At 45.4% G+C, this 21,290-nt stretch overlaps 1 protein-coding gene and 1 long non-coding RNA gene across 5 annotated transcripts in view; one reads left to right on the top strand and one right to left on the bottom strand.

The window, feature by feature from the left end:
* Positions 1-21,290, top strand: part of LOC139748987 (solute carrier family 2, facilitated glucose transporter member 1-like) — a 495,836-nt gene that overhangs the window by 463,949 nt on the left and 10,597 nt on the right. For 3 of the 4 annotated variants that reach the window (XM_071662343.1, XM_071662350.1, XM_071662359.1), the window contains 2 exons: positions 14,573-14,671; positions 20,369-20,520. In XM_071662343.1, the coding sequence (XP_071518444.1) occupies positions 14,573-14,671; positions 20,369-20,520 (251 nt within the window). Of the gene's footprint in view, positions 1-7,054; positions 7,277-14,572; positions 14,672-20,368; positions 20,521-21,290 lie in introns of those variants that run through there. The other variant, XM_071662369.1, reaches the window with a different exon arrangement.
* On the bottom strand, positions 512-6,911 carry LOC139749005 (uncharacterized). The gene is made up of 3 exons (XR_011712862.1): positions 4,788-6,911; positions 1,415-1,570; positions 512-1,217 (listed from the first exon to the last, which is right to left on the bottom strand). It is a non-coding gene; the product is annotated as an uncharacterized lncRNA (long non-coding RNA).

A 21,290-nucleotide genomic window follows, 5' to 3' on the forward strand; every position in this document is an offset into this window, starting at 1 on the left:
ATCGTCCCTAACCTATCGTCTGTATATCGTCCCTAACCTATCGTCTGTACATCGTCCCTAACCTATCGTGCGTATGTCGTCCCTAACTTATCGTGCGTATATCGTCCCTACCTTACCGCCTGAGTCTCACAGTAGGAGAATCGTGAAGACAACAAACTGTGTGCTGCCAGACCTTCGCCTTCACGTTATGTAGACGAGCAGGTACTGAGGAAGCTGTCGGCTTCCTGCAGTGGTTCAGAACCAGAATATGTTCCTCGAGTTTGGTCACCGTACCTTAGAAGCACAACGAACTACCACTGAGGTTGCTGGGAGGTGCAGTAAGATGGTACCACAATGATTACAGCTGAGTAATAGTAGAAGGTTCAAGTCCTTAAGCTTGCCGACCATGGAAGAGAGAAGATAGACGGGTGACCTGATCAATACCTTTATCTTTTTTATATATACGTTTGACGAAATCACGAGTGAAAACATCTTCGAAAGGTGCAAGGATAAATGAACCACAGTATGAAACTGAGCAAAACATTTGTTAGAAAAGAAGCAAAGAAATATTTCGTATATTAAGAGTGGTGGATGACTGAAGGCAAGTGAATGAATCAATCGTGAATGTGATGACTATACACAAGTGTGAAGATGTACAGTAATGGAGAAGGTTGTAGAGTGTAGAACTCCATCTCAGAACGGTATCATTGAGAATTAAGTCACAGGGTCACGCTTTGGACTGGAATTCCTTAGGCATCACTAGACTTGACAATTCTGATAACGAATCGCTTATTAAAAGATATTAATTGAAGATTAATTCCCAGATACATGGACGAATTCGTCTGAACAGAGTCACACATGCTCACTCGGTCATCGCGTACAGCTGCCTGAGTCCACACAGGCGTACAGGGATGACGTAACCAGGTGTTGATGACAAGTGTTACTACGTCATGCCAAGTGTACAGTGTTGCCTGTCTTGGGTTCCATACAAGGGCCTTCCAGCTGACCCTCGCCGCCTTCGTCCTCAATCATGGCGCCATCGACGTAACGACACGGTGGTCTCCGACGCCGCTGACGTGCTCAGGCGAGCCCCAGGTTACCCATAAAGCGAAGGAGGACAACACGTCTCACCAAGCCTCACCTCACGACACGTCACATCGTCCCCAGTCGAACTCCAGAAGGACGACCATTACGTCTTGCTCTCGCTGACTGGCAGCAACACGTCGACCCTTAAACGGCTAAATGCAAAAATAGTCCACGAAGTCCACACTGACTGAACACATGACGTTATATTATTGTAATCTAACACATTTTGACACTTTGCTCACAATATTGTAGGAAGACTTACAGTCTCACAAATGATAGATGTCTCACACAAATCATTCTACCACTTCTCATTTTTACCCAAACACCAAACTTAACTTTGATCACTTACCACTGATGGAAAATTTAGAATTTTGTTACAGAAGAAAGTTGGCAATCACTGGAGGGAAAGTTGACCTGCAGGGAAGTTGTCTCACAAGACTTCAGATTAATATTGTGGTCATTTACTCATCTACGTCAGTCGTGATGGCTGGTCTGCTTCACGTATCTGTAATAACAAGATGATGAGGGATTTGTCAAACATTTAGATAACTGGCAAGACTGAATGATCTACTGCTTGGCGTTACAAGCCTGATCTCTCTGCGTTTGTCACGATATTACCTCGTGATATCGTCACATTCTCACCGAAATTCCACATCAAGCAATTACCTTTTTACGTCAGAGTTGCTTCCCACTCGTGTTCCACGCACATATGGACTCCGGGCGCGAGAAACTACTTAGTTGGGTTGTTTGACCGCTGTGCTTGCTTGTTGCCCTTCAGTCACCGATATTGCATGTGACCTATTGGGTCATGTTTAGACTACGTACGGCGTACTTTCATATTAGTTCAATGTTACTGCACCCACTGATGTGACAAATGTATTCTCATACAGGTATTACCAACATGAGGGAATAACTACATTGTGTTATTTCGTTGAATTCGTTACATTATGTTACCGGAAACCATATACGATCAGTCATTTAATTAATCTTCGATGTTACCTCACCAACGCAGGTAATGTTATATAGATTCACGAGACAAGAGTGTATCATACGTGGGTGCTGGATCACAGAAGCGCTTGGTCTTGTGTAAGTGACTTGCTACAAGGATTGGACACAAGCCTGAATATGTTTGCTGATGATGCCAAGGTCATGAGGGAGTGAGGATTGTGCCATCTTACAAGGGGAGCTGCACAAACTCAAAAGTTGGTCTGGTACGTGGAGTATGAAACTTAACCCGAGTAAATGTACAGTAATGAGGATGGGACACAGTGAGAGAAGGCCTCAGTGTGAATAAATCATGCTGCATGAATTCGTATGTGAGAGAAACTTGAAAGTCGATATCGTCCACGACTTTCGCAAAAACTCCCTCACAGGAGAAGTGTAAAGGAGACAAACTGTGCTTGGCCAAGTGTTAAGGACTGCATGGATAAGGAAACTGATCAGCAAACTGTTTATGCACTTCGTATAATACGCCAAAATTAGAACCTACTTCTCCAGCATGGTTACTGAACTTAAAGAATCGTAAAGAAATAATAGAATAGATCCAGAGGAGGACAACAAAGATATCATCAGAATTACGTGGTAGGAGTTACAGGTAGATGTTACTGGCATTATATTTACACACCGTAGAAGAAAAAAAGTAATGGATGAATTGATCAACTTTTATTTTTCTACGCCAGTACGACGGTGTCGATAGTGACAGATCTTCGAAAGTTTGTGAGGACAACAGCCAAAGCCATAAGATGACATTCAGCAAACATATGCTAGGAAGAAAGATATGAGGAAGTACTTGTGAAGGTAGTGGGTGAATGGATTGAGTGGCGATGTGGTAAATTGTGATGGTATATAATTGTTTAAGTAGCTGTAGGACAGTAGAAAATGTTCGAAACATGGGGGCCCACCCGAGCTGAAACACTCTCCTAGTGTTACAAATAACGTAATCACATATAGATGAATGGGTAGTTATAACCACTTTCACTTACTGACCCACTAACTCATTTACTAGCCCATTCACTCACTCACTAGCTCACTCATCCGCATGTTAGACTTAAACTGGAGATTGCGACCCCAGGTTTCTTCATCTCACTGCAGGAAGCAAATAGATTTGCTGGAGGAGGGCCAAAGGAAGTCACGAGTGAGTGCACCCGAAGTACAGGAACTGAGCCAAAGTGAGAGCTGAGCAGTCATAATAGACTCGCTCACGTGAGGAGAAAATAGAGCAGTGGGAGACATATAGTAACAACATATGAGTTGCTCAGGGAATATGTGGAACATTTCTCTGGGTTAAAGAGGGATTGGAAGCCCTAGATACCGGGTGAGGAAGGTGAGGAAGAGAACAGTCAGGCAAGAGGAGGAGGCACCTCTGTAGCGATACAATAATGGATGAGTGGAACGAACTCTGTGGCAGATGATGAGTGACGCAGAGAATGTGTGAGATGAAGCGCTTCTGTAGTGATGCAATAATGTATGAGTGGAACCAACTATATGATGAGTGACGCAGAAAATATTTAAGGGTTCAGGACACTGCAGGAGAAGTATGAACGGAGGGGTGTCGGGCCATCACCAGTGTAATACTCTCTATCTCCTGGTCTACACATGTATGTAATCACACACACACACACACACACACACACACACACACACACACACACACACACATCCCCCTGAGCCTCAGGCTTGGGAAACCCTGACCTTCCCCTGCGTGGTGGGAGGGACACAGGGGAATGTTCTACTGCTGGTGATAAGGTCTTGGTAGAACGTCAAACATTGCGTCACCCTGGCCGCGCCCCTCGTCACACTTACTCATTCTAGGAAAGTCTCAGGAGCTGCCCACAGGACGCAGACCTGATGTGTGTGTGTATGTGGGTCGACGTCATTGGTAATATGGTATGGGTCAAGTTGTGAGTGCCACTGACCAGGTCAGATGTAAGGTGGACCCCTGAACACGACGGACGACCCCTGAACACGACGGACGACCCCTGAACACGACGGTACGACCCCTGAACACGACGGAACGACCCCTGAACACGACGGAACGACCCCTGAACACGACGGTACGACCCCTGAACATGACGTTACGGTCCTTGAGCATGACCTTACGACCCTTGGGTATGAAAAAAGACCTTTGATCTGAGGGGGTCAAGGTACCAGGAAAATTAATCGTGTAGCCAGCCGTCTGGTGTTAGAGAAACTTCTTTTTTCCCAGATCTGTTGTACACACATCTTACACACAGACGAGACCAACACTTGTTGTATATAAGAGAAATAACAGCACTGATTATTATTATTATTATTATTATTATTATTATTATTATTATTATTATTATTGTTATTATTATTATTATTATCATTATTATTATTATTATTATTTTTTTTTTTTTTTTTTTAAACTATTTGCCATTTCCCGCGTTAGCGAGGTAGCGTTAAGAACAGAGGACTGGGCCTTTTTTGGAATATCTTCACCTGGCCCCCTTCTCTGTTCCTTCTTTTGGAAAATTAAAAAAAAAAAAAAACAAGAGGGGAGGATTTCCAGCCCCCCGCTCCCTCTCTTTCAGTCGCCTTCTACGACACGCAGGGAATACGTGGGAAGTATTCTTAATCCCCTATCCCCAGGATAAAATGATTATTATTATTATTATTATTATTATTATTATCATTAGTAGTAGTAGTAGTAGTAGTAGTAGTGGTTGTAGCAGCAAAGAAGTAATAGCATTAGTAACAACCTGAGCAGCAGTTGTGGTGGTGATGATGAGTTTGTGTTCTGGTGGTGGATGTCGCAGCAGCAGTGGTGGTGGTGGTGGATGTCACAGCCAGCAGCAGTGGTGGTGATGGATGTCACAGCCAGCAGCAGTGGTGGTGATGGATGTCACAGCAGCAGCAGCAGCAGTGGTGGTGGTGGATGTCGCAGCAGGAGGAGGAGGAGGAGAAGGCCTCAGTAGGGCGGTGTGACCTGGTGGTGACCGTCTGGCTGCACCAGGTGACTGGGAAGTCTTGTGCCTCAAGCTGCCGCCCAGGGACATTGTTCCCGTCACCCTCCGCCCCGTGACCACCTGCGTCCCGGGACGTGACACAGATGGTGCCATCTGTACCTCCCGGATGTGACCAACCCCAGCCCATCTCCCCCCCCCCCCCCACCACCACCACATGCCAGTCCCCAGCCACTCTCCAGCAAGTCCCCTGCCACTCTCCAACCAGTCCCCTCCTACTCTCCAGCCAGCCCCCTCCCACTCTCCTGCCAGTCTCCTCCCACTCTCCAGCCAGTCCCCTGTCACTCTCCCACCAGTCCCCTCCCACTCTTCTGCCAGTCCCCTGCCACTCCCCAACCAGTCCCCAGCCACTCTCCAGCCAGTCCCCTGTCACTCTATAACCCGTCCCCTGCCAGTCCCCTGCCAGTCTCCTGCCAGTCCCCCCCTGCCTGACTCTCCTGTGTCCACCACAGGTAAGGTTTATACCACCACCAGCTGATCTCGTCCAGGAACACCACGTCTCCTGCTACCTCATCCTTCCCCAGAGACTCCCAGGGTTTCTCACCAGCCTATCATCCGTCACTGTAACCAGCAGGAGCTGACCTGACCTGGTGTACGTCCCAGGGTTTCTCACCAGCCTATCATCCGTCACTGTCACCAGCAGAAGCTGACCTGACCTGGTGTACGTCCCAGGGTTTCTCACCAGCCTATCATCCGCCAGAGTCACCAGCAGGAGCTGACCTGACCTGGTGTACGTCCCAGGGTTTCTCACCAGCCTATCATCCGTCACTGTCACCAGCAGGAGCTGACCTGACCTGGTGTACGTCCCAGGGTTTCTCACCAGCCTATCATCCGCCAGAGTCACCAGCAGGAGCTGACCTGACCTGGTGTACGTCCCAGGGTTTCTCACCAGCCTATCATCCGTCACTGTCACCAGCAGAAGCTGACCTGACCTGGTGTACGTCCCAGGGTTTCTCACCAGCCTATCATCCGCCAGAGTCACCAGTAGGAGCTGACCTGACCTGGTGTACGTCCCAGGGTTTCTCACCAGCCTATCATCCGTCACTGTCACCAGCAGGAGCTGACCTGACCTGGTGTACGTAAAATGTCCCGAAATACGGAGGGGAAAAGGCCGTAACTGACGTAAGTTCTAGGTGCAGGTTAAGGGCTTCAGGGTTGGGGGGGGGTCACGCCCTCAGACGCTGTGATGCGTGACCAGTTTCTCGGCGTCCTCCCGCCACCCTGGCGGACTCCCGACGATGGCCTGTCCTCCTCCTCCTCTTCGTCTTCCTCGAGGTACTGCGGTGATCGCTGCCAGTTCACGGCCGCAAGCGGCGCCGGCACGTGTTTAGGCACGGCGATCACGAGTTGTATATAATAAAGAGATGCCTTCTGGGAGGTTGACACCCACGCGGACTCCGTCACACCGATTTAGAAGCCATGATCTTTACCGACTCGTGGAAACACCTGGCACGAGTTTTTTTCTCCCTTTTTTCCCCCACAGCGATCGATCGAGATCGTCACCACCTTGAGCGTGACGTCACGACCTTTGAGTACGACGCCATGGTCTTAGGGTATGACGGGAGGCCCGGCCACTGGTCTGACCCTTAAGGGTTAAAGGCCAGACCATTATATGGTCGGGTCGTGCCGTCGTGCACCAGAGACTCACGTAGTCTTAAATATAATGATGGGTGATCGCGCAAGCGGTCAGGTGATGCTTGTCATACTGGCGATGAATCGCCTCATTGGATGAAGCCAAGATCCTGCACGTACCGGCCTCTTTCTCACTCACACCAGCGTCCATTTTATGAGATAACCTACTCCGCCTGAGCGTACACGTCCTATAGAAATCACGCATTATTAACCTTCAGCCTCGGGCGTGTGAAGCGGCAATGATACTCTCAGCCCGCATGGCCCAGAAGCTCCGCCCACCACCTGACGTCATAGCCAAGCCCCCCCAGCCCTTGCTGGCAACCTCGCGCGAGCTTGGCTATTTATGAGGCTAACACACCTCCCCGGTGGCTTAGTTGCTACTAGACACTCGACTGGTGACAGTAGAGGGTTAACACTATCGGAGGACAAGAGGAGGTTCAGAGAGAACTTAGTGAAACACTAGTGAAAGGATTTCAGAAGAACCACAAGAGTTTACGAGACCGTGAGGGAGTTCTTAACCTGAAGAGTTTTTCCGACATCTTTGTGTTCGTCGGGAATATCTTAAAAGCACGATGGTGGTCATCACAATTGGGGTAAGAGAACCTATCCTGGTTGTTGTTAATATTAGTGTGTAGCATAAGGTGTGAGAGCCAGTGAGAGAGTTCTTGTTCTGCCGGTATGTCCACTCACCCAGCCGCTGGCGCCATTACAGGTGTTGGGCAGCCGGTGGTGTTACAGTGAGAGAGGGAAGGGAGGCATTTGGGATAATGTGTTCGTGTGTGTGAGTAAGGGTTGTGTGAGACCCTAACGTTCTGAGGGAGGAAGAGAGGTGATAGCAAAGACTGTGTTTCACAGCGGCGAAGGTGTGAGATAGGTCGAGGTGTGACTGTGTGACGGTGAGATAAGCGATAAGATGTGAGCGGAGCAGGAGCTGGAGTCTAGTGATTTAGATACAAGTGAGAGTGAAGCTGGAAATCGAGGAATATAAAAAGAGCGGGAAAGTAGTGTTTAGAAATGTGTGTGATTGTATGGGTGTTGGTGGAGAAGAGCGAGAGACGGGAAGGTATTGCATCAGCGCTGGGTTTGCCGGCGCGGCTGACAAGACACTTCAGCATCGCTACACACACACTCCACTCCGCGCTCACCCACCTCCTCCTCCTCCTCTTCACTCATTCCAAAGAGGGTGTTGTACATCCATCTGTTACACTGAGTTAACTTCGAGTCTGACTGTACCATCGTTGAGTGCAACGAAACAAGCCGTTACTTATGCTGGCTTGGCCTTTGACCTGACCGCATCGTAGTCTTCCTCAGCGATCGAAGTCGTCATAATAAGAAAACATCACTGATTCCAAGCCATGACCACAAACTAATAGAGGGAGGCTGAAACAGAGGAAGCTGACGGTATTCCAATAAGTATTCACTGTTGTTTGACGACACAGTGAGTAACTGTATTAGCTTAAGTGGTTCGAAGATGTGCAAGTAGGTTCTGGCGGCTGGATGTCGGGCCCGACCAGGATCAACGCTCAAACAACGAGTTGTGGCCAGATTTATCTGCCCAGCGGACGCGATGTGATAGTCAGTGTTCAAAGTGAACTTTCGTCTCCCGGACTGGACTAAGATGTGAACTTACACGTTTAAGTTCATTGACATGTCTTTGGGGGGTGTTACCGGACTCACACTCCAGTGTTACCGGACTCACTCCATGAGGTTACACTGCGAGTGAAAAGTCATCTCTGGCGGGAGTACAGTCTTGTCAGGGAACGTCTCATCCCGAGGGAGTCCATCATTTCCTGGCTATTGGAAGTGATGCATTTGGCCTTAGAGCTGTAGGATCTCTAGGTGAGACGTCCTGGGTCACACCAGGACTCTTTCTTACAATGAGACATTATGAAATGAAATTGTCTTTTGAGATAATAGACAGTCATGAATTTGCCCGTATCTTGTGGATGCTGCGAATGAGAAGTAACCTTGTCATTTGACATTTCGGCGTGCATACATGAATGAGAGCAGTGAGTCATGAATGATTTCAAGCTGAAAAGAAGGTGAAGTGAATAACTTTAAAGCACTTTGAGAATAAAACATTATTGGGAACGAAATCAAGGGGGAAGTACAAAGGTTTGAGTCACTGTAATTGTTGTATTGTGTCTAGAAATGAAAAAGGATTCGCCGAGAAAGTGTGTAGTGTATCGTATGAGTATTATTAAGCACACACTTGGAAGGTATTAAGCACACACTTGGAAGGTATTTCATTTTCATGATCTCGCTGATGTCCTGAGGAAGTCATGGATGTGAATTCCATGTTTTGAACTTTACTGACTGGTTGTGCGCGCGAGGAGCCTCGTCAGGACGTTCACGGTGCGGCCGTAGGGTATGATCCTTCGCTGACACATCCCTAGGTCTCAGGGTCACTAGTAGGATATCCCTCATAGGACAGACTCTCATCTAACTCCTTCAGGGACCTCAAGGTCACCGTCAGGGTGTCCCTATGACTCCTAACCCCTTCAGGGTCACGCAAGGGTATGGTTGTGGTCTTCCGCTAACTCCGTCAGGGATCTCAGGGTCGTCGGTATGGTGTCCCTGTGACTCCTAACCCCTTCAGGGCCACGCAAGGGTATCACTCCGACTCTCTGTTAGCTCCCTCAGGGATCTCACGGTCACCGCTAGGACGGGTATCTCCGTCGGAGGCCAACTCTCCTTTAACTTTTTCGTATACCGTCACACACACACACACACACACACACACACACACACACACACACACACACACACACACACACACATGATGCGGTGGTGCTGTGCTGTTCGACACACACACACATGTGCACCTGGTGGTGTGTACAGGTGGTCGCTAGCCTACACCTGATTGGTTTGAACAAGTGTCGCAATGTCGTTCTTTCTCCAGTGACTGTTCGGTCGAGTTTTAACACATAGTTTTTCTTGACATTTTTCTTTTTTTACGTTGTAGGCTTCAATCACGGACAGAAGTCCACATCAAGGCCGGGTCTTTATTTTGAAATATTGAAAGAATTACGAAAGGGAAAAATAAGACTAGGACAAGCATTTGCGAATTTTAGAGGAAGTGAAAAACCTATTAATTTGTGCCATGTTATAGTTATTGGGAAAGACATGAGAAGGTAAAGTGTTCCAAAGCTTTGAGGTGTAGGGAAAGAAACAGTTATCAAAACGGCCCACCCTTAAGTTGCCAATGGCCACACAGTAATCATGTGACGCAGCATCTTGCCGAGTATTGCGTGGTCTACCTGGTGGTGGGGGCACACAAACAGCTAACATTACGGCGTATGGCAAGCGGGTCAGTTTTGAAGGTATCCTGGGAGAGTTATATGTCGGTTTGAATTCAACTCTGTCAAGTAAAGATACAGAGCGAGAACCACCCGAGATGTGAGAGCAATATTCCGTACAAGAACGGATCAATCCTTTGTATAAACAGAGCAGCTGTTCAGAAGAAAAGAAAATTCGACATCTAAACAGAACTCCTAGTCTCTAAGAGGCAGACTTAGCTTAGAGTTGATGACCACACTTTAGTAAGATAGAAAAGAATATCACCCAGTGGATCTCGCCTTACTGAAGCCACCCTGGTGATCAGAGAGAAGGCTGTGCGATTCAAGATGTCTGAGGATGTGGAAGTTGAGGAGGGATTCAGAGACTTTGGAAATGGTAAATGTCAAAACAACAGGACGATAGTTCGAGGGGTTACAACGGTTACTCTTCTTAGGGATGAGATGTATCAACACATGCTTCCAAGAAGGAAAAGTTCTGGTGTTTAAAGACAAGGAACAGACGAGCAAGGACAGGTGCAAGGTCAGAGGCACATTCATTACACGAGGATGGATGCCATCATGACCATAAGCCTTGCTTGTGCCCAGAGAAATGTTTTTTCAGACTGTCTGAAAGGTGAATGCGGGAAGGGGCATAGGATTAGTAAGAGGAGCATCAGGAGGTGAAAGAATGCTAGTCATCCAAGGTGGAGTAAGAGGGGAAACGGGAACCGAAAAGAGTTGCTTTGTCTGTGTTGTCCAAGTGTTACGTTTCCAGCGCATCGCCACGACGCTGTGATAGGTTGCATGTAATGTGAGGATTTGGGAGGGAACAATGCATCCAGCACTGACACTCATCCTGTAAGTGAGACTACAAGGGCAGGGCTAGTGTATAATGGACTAGGGAGTGCCTCACTTTGTGATCCTAAGAACCACATGTCATTATGCTTCCCATTTCCTGATTTTCTGTAGATTATTTTCTGTGCGTTTTGTTGGGCGTCTGGTGTTGGAAGACTTGACGCAACATTCTTCCGCTGGTGAACATCATATGACATTGGAACTCACGTCTATGAATACTGTTATCTGAAATTTACAGCAAAATAACCATGAGAAATAGCAGTAAAATTTGCTAATTTGTGTTTTCCAGTTCGTTATGAGCGTAATTTTTTAATGTTTCCGTTAGCATCGTTTTTCTTGTAAGGTTACGCTTATCTTACCGACGAATGTGTAGCAGCCATGAACTTGGGCCCAAGGGATGTACGTCGGCTTCCGGCGGGTATTGGAATATGGTAAACTAACAGTGTGATGTTGGTTATTTATGACGGAATTCTTTGTGAAAATTACAACGAAAGAATTATAAATAATTGAAGAAATATCATCGTATTTAGAATGACTGTAATCCTACTTGTGTAAGATGGTCTTCATTAGCTCAGACTTTCCCCTCACCGTAGCCGCCTGGTCTTGGAATTCGACCTCTGAGCTTTTGAGGAACATTTCCATGTTAGTGGAGCAACCGAGAGTAGGACATTTGATGATGATTTCATGTTCATAAAAGTTTGTACGGTGGGATTATCAGACTTTTGGCTGTTTTCATTCACCTATCGTGCTGCCTGACGCACGTAGCTCAGCGCTACGCGGTCGTCACGAGGACCTCGCCTGGCTGTCGGCCACACACTCCCTCACAGCCTAGGTGGCCGGCGGGTGGAGACACGAGTGATGTATAGAGCTGAGATGAAAAGATTATCTCTTCCATTTTTATGAGATGCGTCTGTTCATCAAACATGCAAGTTGTTTTTGTAGCGTGTTATAACGTAACCATATCTCGTGATACCGTGGTGATTTAGCATGGGTGTATGTAATCTTGCCCAACAACTGCATAGTTGGAAATACACCGAAGCCGGGAGTCTTCAGACTACTTGAAATGAGTGTGATCATGGCCACATCCATGGCTTATCCATTGAAAAGAGCAGCTATTAAGGGAAGGTATTCTGGGCAACCGAAAACTCTTTACGGTAATAACAAAACAAGCGGCGAGATCTTCATCTGAATCTTCGATGTTTTAGCCGAACTAACGAACGTTTCCGATATTCCCTCCTGAGATGCTGGTATTTGTAGATATATTCAGAGAAGTTACGCTGCTTTGAAGTTAAAGTTGTAATATCTGTTCCTGCCGTACTGCTCCATGGGTACATGCAAGACTGTGTTGAGTGTTCTAAGGTGAGGAGGGAATGTGGGAAGATGTCTTGTTTTGGTATGGCTCTCTGATGCCAGCATTTACCACGATGGGAAGAACCTGGCAGCTACCATGTGTCCTTAACACACTCACCGTGTGGCCTCAGCCTGGCACCCAGCCTGTAACCCAAAGCCACCCTGCGTGTGGCTCTAACCCGGCACCCAGAATGTGGCCCTAACCCGGCACCTAGAATGTGGCCCTAACCCGGCACCCAGAATGTGGCTCTAACCCGGCACCCAGAATGTGGCCCTAACCCGGCACCCAGAATGTGGCCCTAACCCGGCACCCAGAATGTGGCTCTAACCCGGCACCCAGAATGTGGCCCTAACCCGGCACCCAGAATGTGGCCCTAACCCGGCACCCAGAATGTGGCCCTAACCCGGTACCCAGAATGTGGCCCTAACCCGGCATCCAGAATGTGGCCCTAATCCGGTACCCAGAATGTGGCCCTAATCCCCGGCCGGCATCCAGCATATAACCCTCACTGAACACCCAGCATGTGGCCCTTTTGTAGTACCCACATGTGGCCCTATCCTAGCACCCAGCGGGTAGCCCTATACCCAGCAAGTGGCACTCACGTCCCTCCCTCTGTGACGTTGCACTACACATAAAACTTGCACCTGTCTCGTCATCCAGACGCACCAACAGCTGACCTCGCTGCCTCACCCACACACCGTACACCAGCCACGCTGCCCTGACACCCTCACACTTCTCTGTACACGATACTATCATCCCACACACTCACACCTATCACACTGACCTGCACACTCCCTCATACTCCTCACACTGACGACACTGATACAGCACTAATTAAAAGCATCCACGCTGAGCGTTACAACTGTCACACTGACCTGGCTCCCTCTCACATTGATCTGGCACCCGTCAATCTATCCTGGCACCCTGCTTTCACACTAGTCTGGCACCCGTCACACTTACAAACCACTTCTCGCTAGGCATCTGCAAACCCGACTCCTTAAATCTTATCGGCAACGTCAAAATGATTTTCTCTTCTGGTTTTCGTATCCAGCTTTTGTTTTTGTTATATGATGAACAGTTTGCCCGTTTGAAGGGCAACGTAACTGACAAGGTGACCTATACGCGTGTAGTGCATACCTACTTCATCCTGGGGTAAAATAATTGACTTTGCTGTTTAACAGAAGGTTGTATAAGTATCCTGCTTTTCGAGGGTTGTGGGTTGTAAATGTATGGAAAGATAGGGTTGTAGGTGCGCGGAAAGACGAGGTTGTAGGAGAGATAACGAAGGATCAGGAAATACTGTCTTATCATAGTGTAAGGTAGTCAGCGTTTATTGTACCCAGGATTAGAAGCCTTTCCAGGAATGGCAGACAACAGCTTTAGTCTTCCAGGGACTGGCAGACTACAGGCTACAGTATTCTAAGGATTAGTAGACTACAGCTGTAGCCTCCCCAGGACTGGCAGACTACAGTTGTAGCCTCCGCAGGACTGGCAGACTACAGCTGAAGGTTTCCTAGGACTTGAAAGTTGTGTAATTCTTCACGAAATATATTAAAGAAGAAACCAGTGCCCAGTCGTCGTCATGTGTCACCACACTGTTGCATTACGACATTTCCGGAGTTGCAAATCCCCGCCGTTTTTCCTTGTCTGTTGCTTGGTTAACCAGGTCTCCAGGCAGCGTGGAACACAGTGTACGTTCTCGTATAATGTTGCTGGCCCAACCCTCTGGTGTCACCAGGTGTGTATGGAGGAAAAAAAAAGAAGAAATTGATTCTCTCGGGACTAACTGTTAACTCAAGGCCAACGACATAGTTCTGGCCGCCAGCCCTGAACGTCTGGACGCCCTCTCCTGCTCCTACCCGACTCCCAAGCACTAGCCTTCGTTTTACTTTTCATAGTGTCATGTTGGTGGAATAACTCTTATGATTAAGACTACAAACGTATCAGTGGTTGTAGCTTTTGTGTTGTGCACCTGTGGAATAGTTAATTCGTGGGTAATGGAAGGGTAAGTGCAAAATGGTCAAATCGACCAGGTTCAGGTTGCAATTTAGTTAGGGATTTAGGAGCTGGTTAAGGTGGAACATGTACGACCTTTTAGTGACAGAGAAGTGTCTGGAGACAGTGAATTGTGCGGTGAATATGCGCCTTCGCTCTTATAGCTTTAGGTGATTATACATCCTCAAATTTCAAGAGTAATGTACATAAAGTATTGCATATTGTCAGTATGGAAGCAGTTTGAGTGTTGAGATTTGATGATTATGATCTGAAGTCGTGTGTAAGTTATGAATGAACTAATGCCGTGTGGTTGTGATGGCGGGAGATTATGCAGTGTGGTTGTGATGGCGGAAGATTATGCAGTGTGGTTGTGATGGCGGAAGATTAAAACTATATTTCTTTCTTTCCAGGGACTTAACCCTCGGCTGGCGTTCGCCATCTCGGCCGCCGCCTTCGGCTCTGCTTTCCAGCATGGTTACAACCTGGGCGTGGTGAACGCTCCGCTCACTGTAAGTATCATACACATTGTTCCTCCCGACTGTACATCCACTCCCTCACACAGTCAAACTTACACACACACTAACATTTGTGGTCTGCGTTGCTAATTACCCGTCTAACGGTCTTGAGTTCGAGTCTCAGACCGGGCTATTGGCTCATAGCCAACCCAGCTGTTCATCCTAGCCTTTGAAGCTGTCGGTGAATGGGTGCCTGGCATAGGTTAGAGTGTGTGTATTCATGAATTTAAGATACGGGACAACACAAGCGTAAATTTTCTTCCCGTGACACACACACACACACACACACACAACACACAACACACACCATCATCGCATACTGAACTTTGCAACTACTTGCACTTTCAACGTCCACCAGCACTCACTTTCATCCCCATCAACATCCTGTCCTTTATATGACTTCTGTAGTTCACAACTAACACCACTGCTCGTACGACACACACACACACACACACACACACACGCATTTATAACCGCCTGCCACCACCCTTGCCACGACACACTGTCCATCTTGTTAATAACCCAGAACACTTAAGTTGTTGCATTAGTCATAAAAACTACGAAGAATTGCACCAATTAAAGCCAGATTTCCTGCTATTATTCGGTTGTCAAGAATGTGAGAGGACTGATGAAGCTTCTCCAGTTGTGAGTAAAATGCCACAATTTCTCTTGACGGACACGAGCCTCGGGACAGAAGCTTCATTCCCCTTAAGCCAGTGTAAGGATACACCACAACCGGTTTCTATACGACACTCGGTTAGTGTAGCGTAAACCCGTCTGTACAAGTTTACTACCAGCTTTGATGTAATTCTTACTAACTTGATGGGAAATAAAGCAGTAAGGTGCGATAGAAAAGCATGATGATCAGGAAAAATATGGTGGTCTAGCGAAGTATTATAAGCTGAAGTTTACCGGACGAAGACGAGCAAGTCATTGCCAGTGTTGGCTCCTTGAACTGGATCTGTAAGCTGCTCTATCGTCGTTCATTGTCTTCAAAGGGAAACAGGAGCCGTCTAATGTTTTAACCCTTGTATTCGCAGAAATATGTTTAGATTAATAGATTAACTGACAGTATTTTAAACATTAGACCTTCACCTCTATTAAGAAGTGAGTCTGCCAAACGAGTGGCAGCAGGTGTTCCACATAACTTGCCAGCTGTATGATAAGTTATCTCGAAAACAGTTTCTTAAGTTTTTATGAAAAGATTATTTCCTGAGTCACTACCTTGATTATCCGTAAAATCTCATCTGAATCTGCGCATTTTTTTTTTCAAAAACAATCTTACATCTTTTTAGCACTCGAATATTGAAAAGCCAATATGCTATAAATGCAAGGGTATGTATGCGTTGAGGTCCCGTATGTGCAAAGCCATGTCCCTACATATACAGTTATGTTATGGCAGACTGATACACAGGTTCGTCAGGAAAGATGAACAACGAAGAATAAGTAGCCGAAGTGATATGCGAATATGTATCTTAGCGCACCTCCCTTTACGGTTATATGATTATAGAACACGCAAACGACAGTGATCATCTCACACAACGCATGTGGAGTTTGTGCTCGAGACTCAGATGCAATTAGTTGATTTTCAGTCTCCTTGCTTCTTTTTTCAGCTATAAGAACTAATAACTCGCTATTCATAATCAATATACCGACCAACAATTCCGAATGCTTGTTTGTTACATTTCCTTATTGACAACATTAATCTGTTATGGAAACTAGATAAATTAACACAGTCCGCGTGTCTCTACCCTCGGTTGTCCAGAATAAATCTCAGAACTCAGAGGACATGGCAACATGGATGGATTATCAGAACTCAAAGGACATGGCAACATGGATGGATTATCAGAACTCAAAGGACATGGCAACATGGATGGATTATGAGAACTCAAAGGACATGGCAACATGGATGTATTATCAGAACTCAAAGGACATGGCAACATGGATGTATTATCAGAACTCAAAGGACATGGCAACATGGATGGATTATCAGAACTCAAAGGACATGGCAACATGGATGGATTTAATAAGCTCTTACCTCATCAAGGAACCGAGATTACACCCAAGAGTAACCGACGCATGAATATCATTCTTATGAGCTGTGTGAAGAAAAATCAGACGCATACATGTTCGTTGCTATAAATATCGGCTTGTCGCCAGACCAGCAGCTCTTGTGCTGTGATCTCATCTTCGCTCCGAGCTGCCAGATGGAGACAAGTTTACGGCTCACATTGCCTCCTCTGATCATTCTAGTGAAATGCATCGTAATAAAAGCCATTTATGAATTTTCTCTAAGGCACTTGTTTCGTCTAGGCCCGATGCTACCATAAGTAAAGTTGTAAACGTCACATATAATGTAGAAAAATCATCTTGGCTAGGCCACAGTTACTGATATAGAGACGTGATATAAGTTTGGTCAATCATATAAAACTAAGTACATATTGTATGTTGATTATGAAGGTTAGTTCCTCTGTTGAGATAATACAAAGCCAGTGCTGCTCAGATCAGGAAATGCTAGCGGACACCTATCTAGTATTTAAGCAACGTTATTGTGAAACACGATGGTTGAATGTCAATAATGTAGCGGCGGCATGTGTGGTGTAGCAACAGAACAAGGAACATAATTCTCGCGGTAATCAACGAGACAGCGAGGTGGCCTCGACATACACCGTCCGTTTTATCCTGGTTACTGTGGTTATGTATGTGAACATATAAATATCCTGCATCCCTCGCTTGCCACGTTTGGCAGTGGTCACGAGCGCTCTTAGTGAGTCACTGTGCTTGGTGTGAAAATGGCTTGTAGAAGAGATTACAAATTTTGTTCTTATATTGTGAAAATAGTTTCAAATTAATAAAAATTCGACCGTTTTTGTGCATGTGTAACTGCATGTACTAAACAACATCATTTCATCTTAGGAGTTCACAGATATATTTACTGCCATCCGAAATTTGATATTTCTTCCTGCCATCTGATATCAGTGGAAAGCATGAACTTGTGTCATGTAAACGTTCGTGCTCACCTCTTTAACACAGGCTAACATCTAACTGGGGGTATGACGGCACACGTCTGCTTAATGTTGTACAAATGAAGTCTTAACAGTTTTAGAAAATTGGAAAATGAAAGATATGCTCAGTTGTGGTGCTTCGAAAACTTAATTGATTAAAAAACGTATACACCACCAAAGCACGTGAAAATAATAGGCCTCTTTCAAGTCAAGAGGTTCAAAAGAGACCATATTAGCAAACACCCAATCTAGGTGTTCATCCTCCCCTCGAGACTGATCGATGATTGGGTATCTGGCTTAGGTTTGTGTGTGTGTGTGTGTGTGTGTGTGTGTGTGTGTGTGTGTGTGTGTGTGTGTAGGATTAAACACTGGTATTTATATGCAAGGTAGGGACAAGGCAACACAGGTGTAAAATCCTTTCCCGTAACCCACAAATGGTAATCACACACATTCAGAATAACGCATCAGATGATGTAGTTGTGTATGCAGATATAAGGACATTCACAGCAGAATGACTTGAAAGCATCGCACGGTGCAGTAAGTTTTCAGAAGACAACCCAAGCTAACATGGAACTTGTACTGATTTAAAAAGATCAGTGAATCTGGGAGGAGAGCCGTCAGTGTTATGCTGTATGTGTATCTTCACAGTTTGGGGGGTAAGGGGTATCGAGTATATCAAATTTTCAATTCAGATAGACTGAAAAATTGTGAACAGAAAATTATGAAACACGTACGTATAGACGATGTCAAGGCCGCCTCCTGTGGTGGAGAATCGTTTAAACTAAGGAATTCTTTGATAATGCAGGATTCACCTTACAAAGGCGTGGGGACTGACTGGCTTAGTCAGTCTCAATTTCCTGTGACAGAACAACACATAGATATACCAAAAAAATAAATGAATTGAACAAGTTCAGGGTTATCTATCTGTAGGTGGCGGCATGTAGATGTAGTGTTGCCAGACGCGGGAGTGAGGCACCGTTTCTCTTGGCAGCACCTCCCGTCCTCTCAGCCAATCACTGGGTAGCATTTTAGGGGTGTGTGTTGAGAAGCACAGGTTACTATATTTGGATGTATTTTATTTCCGTGCTGTTTTCCTTGGTCTAGAAACCCCTCCCACTAGATTATTCTAGACGGCTTTAGTTTTAAGACGGTATCACAGTGTTCTTTTAGGCAGTAAACGAGTAATAATGTAACAATATCAACAAACTCACTATGTAGTGAAATCCTCATTTGTAGATAAACGCTGGAGGAACTGCTGTTTTCCCTTGACCTGTTATCTCGAAACGTCACTTTTGTCACAATTTATTATGTAGTTATGATGGTACAAGTAGAATACCTGTGTAATCACTATTGCGTGCTCTGGTTGTTGGATTTTTATTATTTACATGGGAAACTAATACAAGCACGGAGGCCATTGACTGGAGGGTTCGCGTGAACTGGTCAGTGCCCAGTGATCCCACTTTAAGTTAACATGAAACGCTCAGTGGTGCAACATGTACGTACACTCATCCCGAATACCCGGGGAAGAAAATCGGCTTCTAAATAATAAAGCAGTAATTTAACTATCACAGTAGATTTACGTAGTGCCAGGAGTGATTACGACACAAGATATCGGGTCCAGAGCAGCAGTTCTTGGTTTCTGTATGTCGACATAGAACTGGTTCTTCATGAGTTAAGGTCAGGTGTGTGTGTGTGTGTGTGTGTGTGTGTGTGTGTGTAACACTTGCTAAGATTGAGGTTAGCATTCTTGGATGTGCCATTACTATCAGAGGTCAGGTGTATGTGCTCGGGGTGCCATTACTGGCACAGGACGGCCCATGTGTAACTGTCGTGTAGTGGACTCTAAGGTGGATGTATAAAATGTGGTGAATTACTCCATCCCAAGTTAGTTTCATGTCAAAAAAGGTCAGGTCATTCATCTAAATAAGTCTCGTGAGGAATTTTCGTCTGAATCCGTTACAGCAATTTTTTAATATATAAATTCCGTTAGTTGTTCCCACTACCAATGTGCAGTCATACAGCAATAATGGATTTCATGATAATTATTCTTTAACTGAAACAGTGCCGTCGGCTAAGATGCTTCCAACACCAAATGGCTTTTGACTGTTAAAGAAAAACATTATGGCTGCAGTATACTTGACATAGTTATCTATAACAAGTACGTTTTCCTTAATAGTGATGGTGCATGGGTAACTAAAATAAGAATTAAAACATAAAATGCACATTTGCCAATTGTACCCTTTACGGGTAAGTCATGAACTTGTGTCAGATTTACTGATTTAAATGTTATCCATTATCAGTTTATCGCTTGGACAGAGATCACAAGCTCTTATCATGCATCTAACCAGACCCTGTCTAAACCTTATCCTCCGACTAAGTATTTCACCTCCACTACCAATGATCTTCAAATCCCTGAAAATATTACCTACACCCTCAGTTGAACCCAATTTCAGTGCCATACACATACTTTTGCACTCGTGACCTCATCATTAGATGGCACCTCAAATGACCAAATTCAGTACCCTGATTCTTTTGCAGTTTCTTGGACATGCATATCTTTTAACTCTCTTCTATAGTACTGCTATGGTTTAGATGTTTTAGCGAATAATATACTGATGTATTTTCTAAAAAAAAAAAAATGTCTCGTACTGATGGTCTCATGACGTGTTTTTCTTTCTTCCTGCAGCTCATAGAGAATTGGATGAACGCGACGACTTATGACCGAACTGAAATGCACCTGACAGATGCGGGAGCTACCGTTCTCATCTCTATCATGGTGTCAATCTATTGCATCGGCGGCATGATCGGTGGAGCTCTAACAGGATTCTTTGCAGATCGGTTAGTTTGCCCTCTTATACGTGGAAAAGAGGCTTGTGTAAAATGAAGTGTAGAATGGCAAAAGATGAGAATACATGAAGATAGAGGAGTAAGGAATGGAAGGTATTTAGAGCAGTGCTGACAGTGCGAGAGGTGTATGGCAAGTGGGAAAGGATAGTGAGTGGTGAAGTGAAGAAATTAAGTACCTAGCGAAAGAGATGTGAATGGATGTTATTTGCAGGGAAGGAGTTCATGTAACTGGAAAATGTACAAGGGTTCTTTAAAGAAGGGAGGTCAAAAGGAATGTGTAGGGGAAGAAAAAGAGGGCAAATGAAATGGCATGAGCGAGTATCAGCAAATTTCAGAGAGAATAGGAAAATCTTTTGGATGTAAGTTAATGGTGTCAGACAAACAAGAGAACAAATGGGAGCATTGTTGAAGTGGGCAAATGAGGAAATGATAAAAGACTAAGAAAAGGTTAAGAGTACATGGAGTAAGTACTTTGAGGGATTGTTGTGTTTGGTGATAGGACGGCATATGTCGGGTGTTTTTGGGTTGGGAGGTATGCAAAGTGACAATCGCAGCAGGTAGTTTGTATACAGGAGAGGGGAACAATGGTGAATATTCAAATTACAGGGTCATTTTTTTAGTGTACGTGTTAAGTTGTATGGGATTAATCAGTGTATTTTATGAGAGATGGTTTGGTGAATGGAGGGACTGGTCTCACCAAGTGAATCTACAATGTGCAAAGCAAAAAGTATGAAGTACTAACAATAAGTTTTGTTATACAT

The sequence above is a fragment of the Panulirus ornatus genome, chromosome 1 (assembly GCF_036320965.1).
Source record: "Panulirus ornatus isolate Po-2019 chromosome 1, ASM3632096v1, whole genome shotgun sequence".
NCBI lineage: Eukaryota > Metazoa > Arthropoda > Malacostraca > Decapoda > Palinuridae > Panulirus > Panulirus ornatus.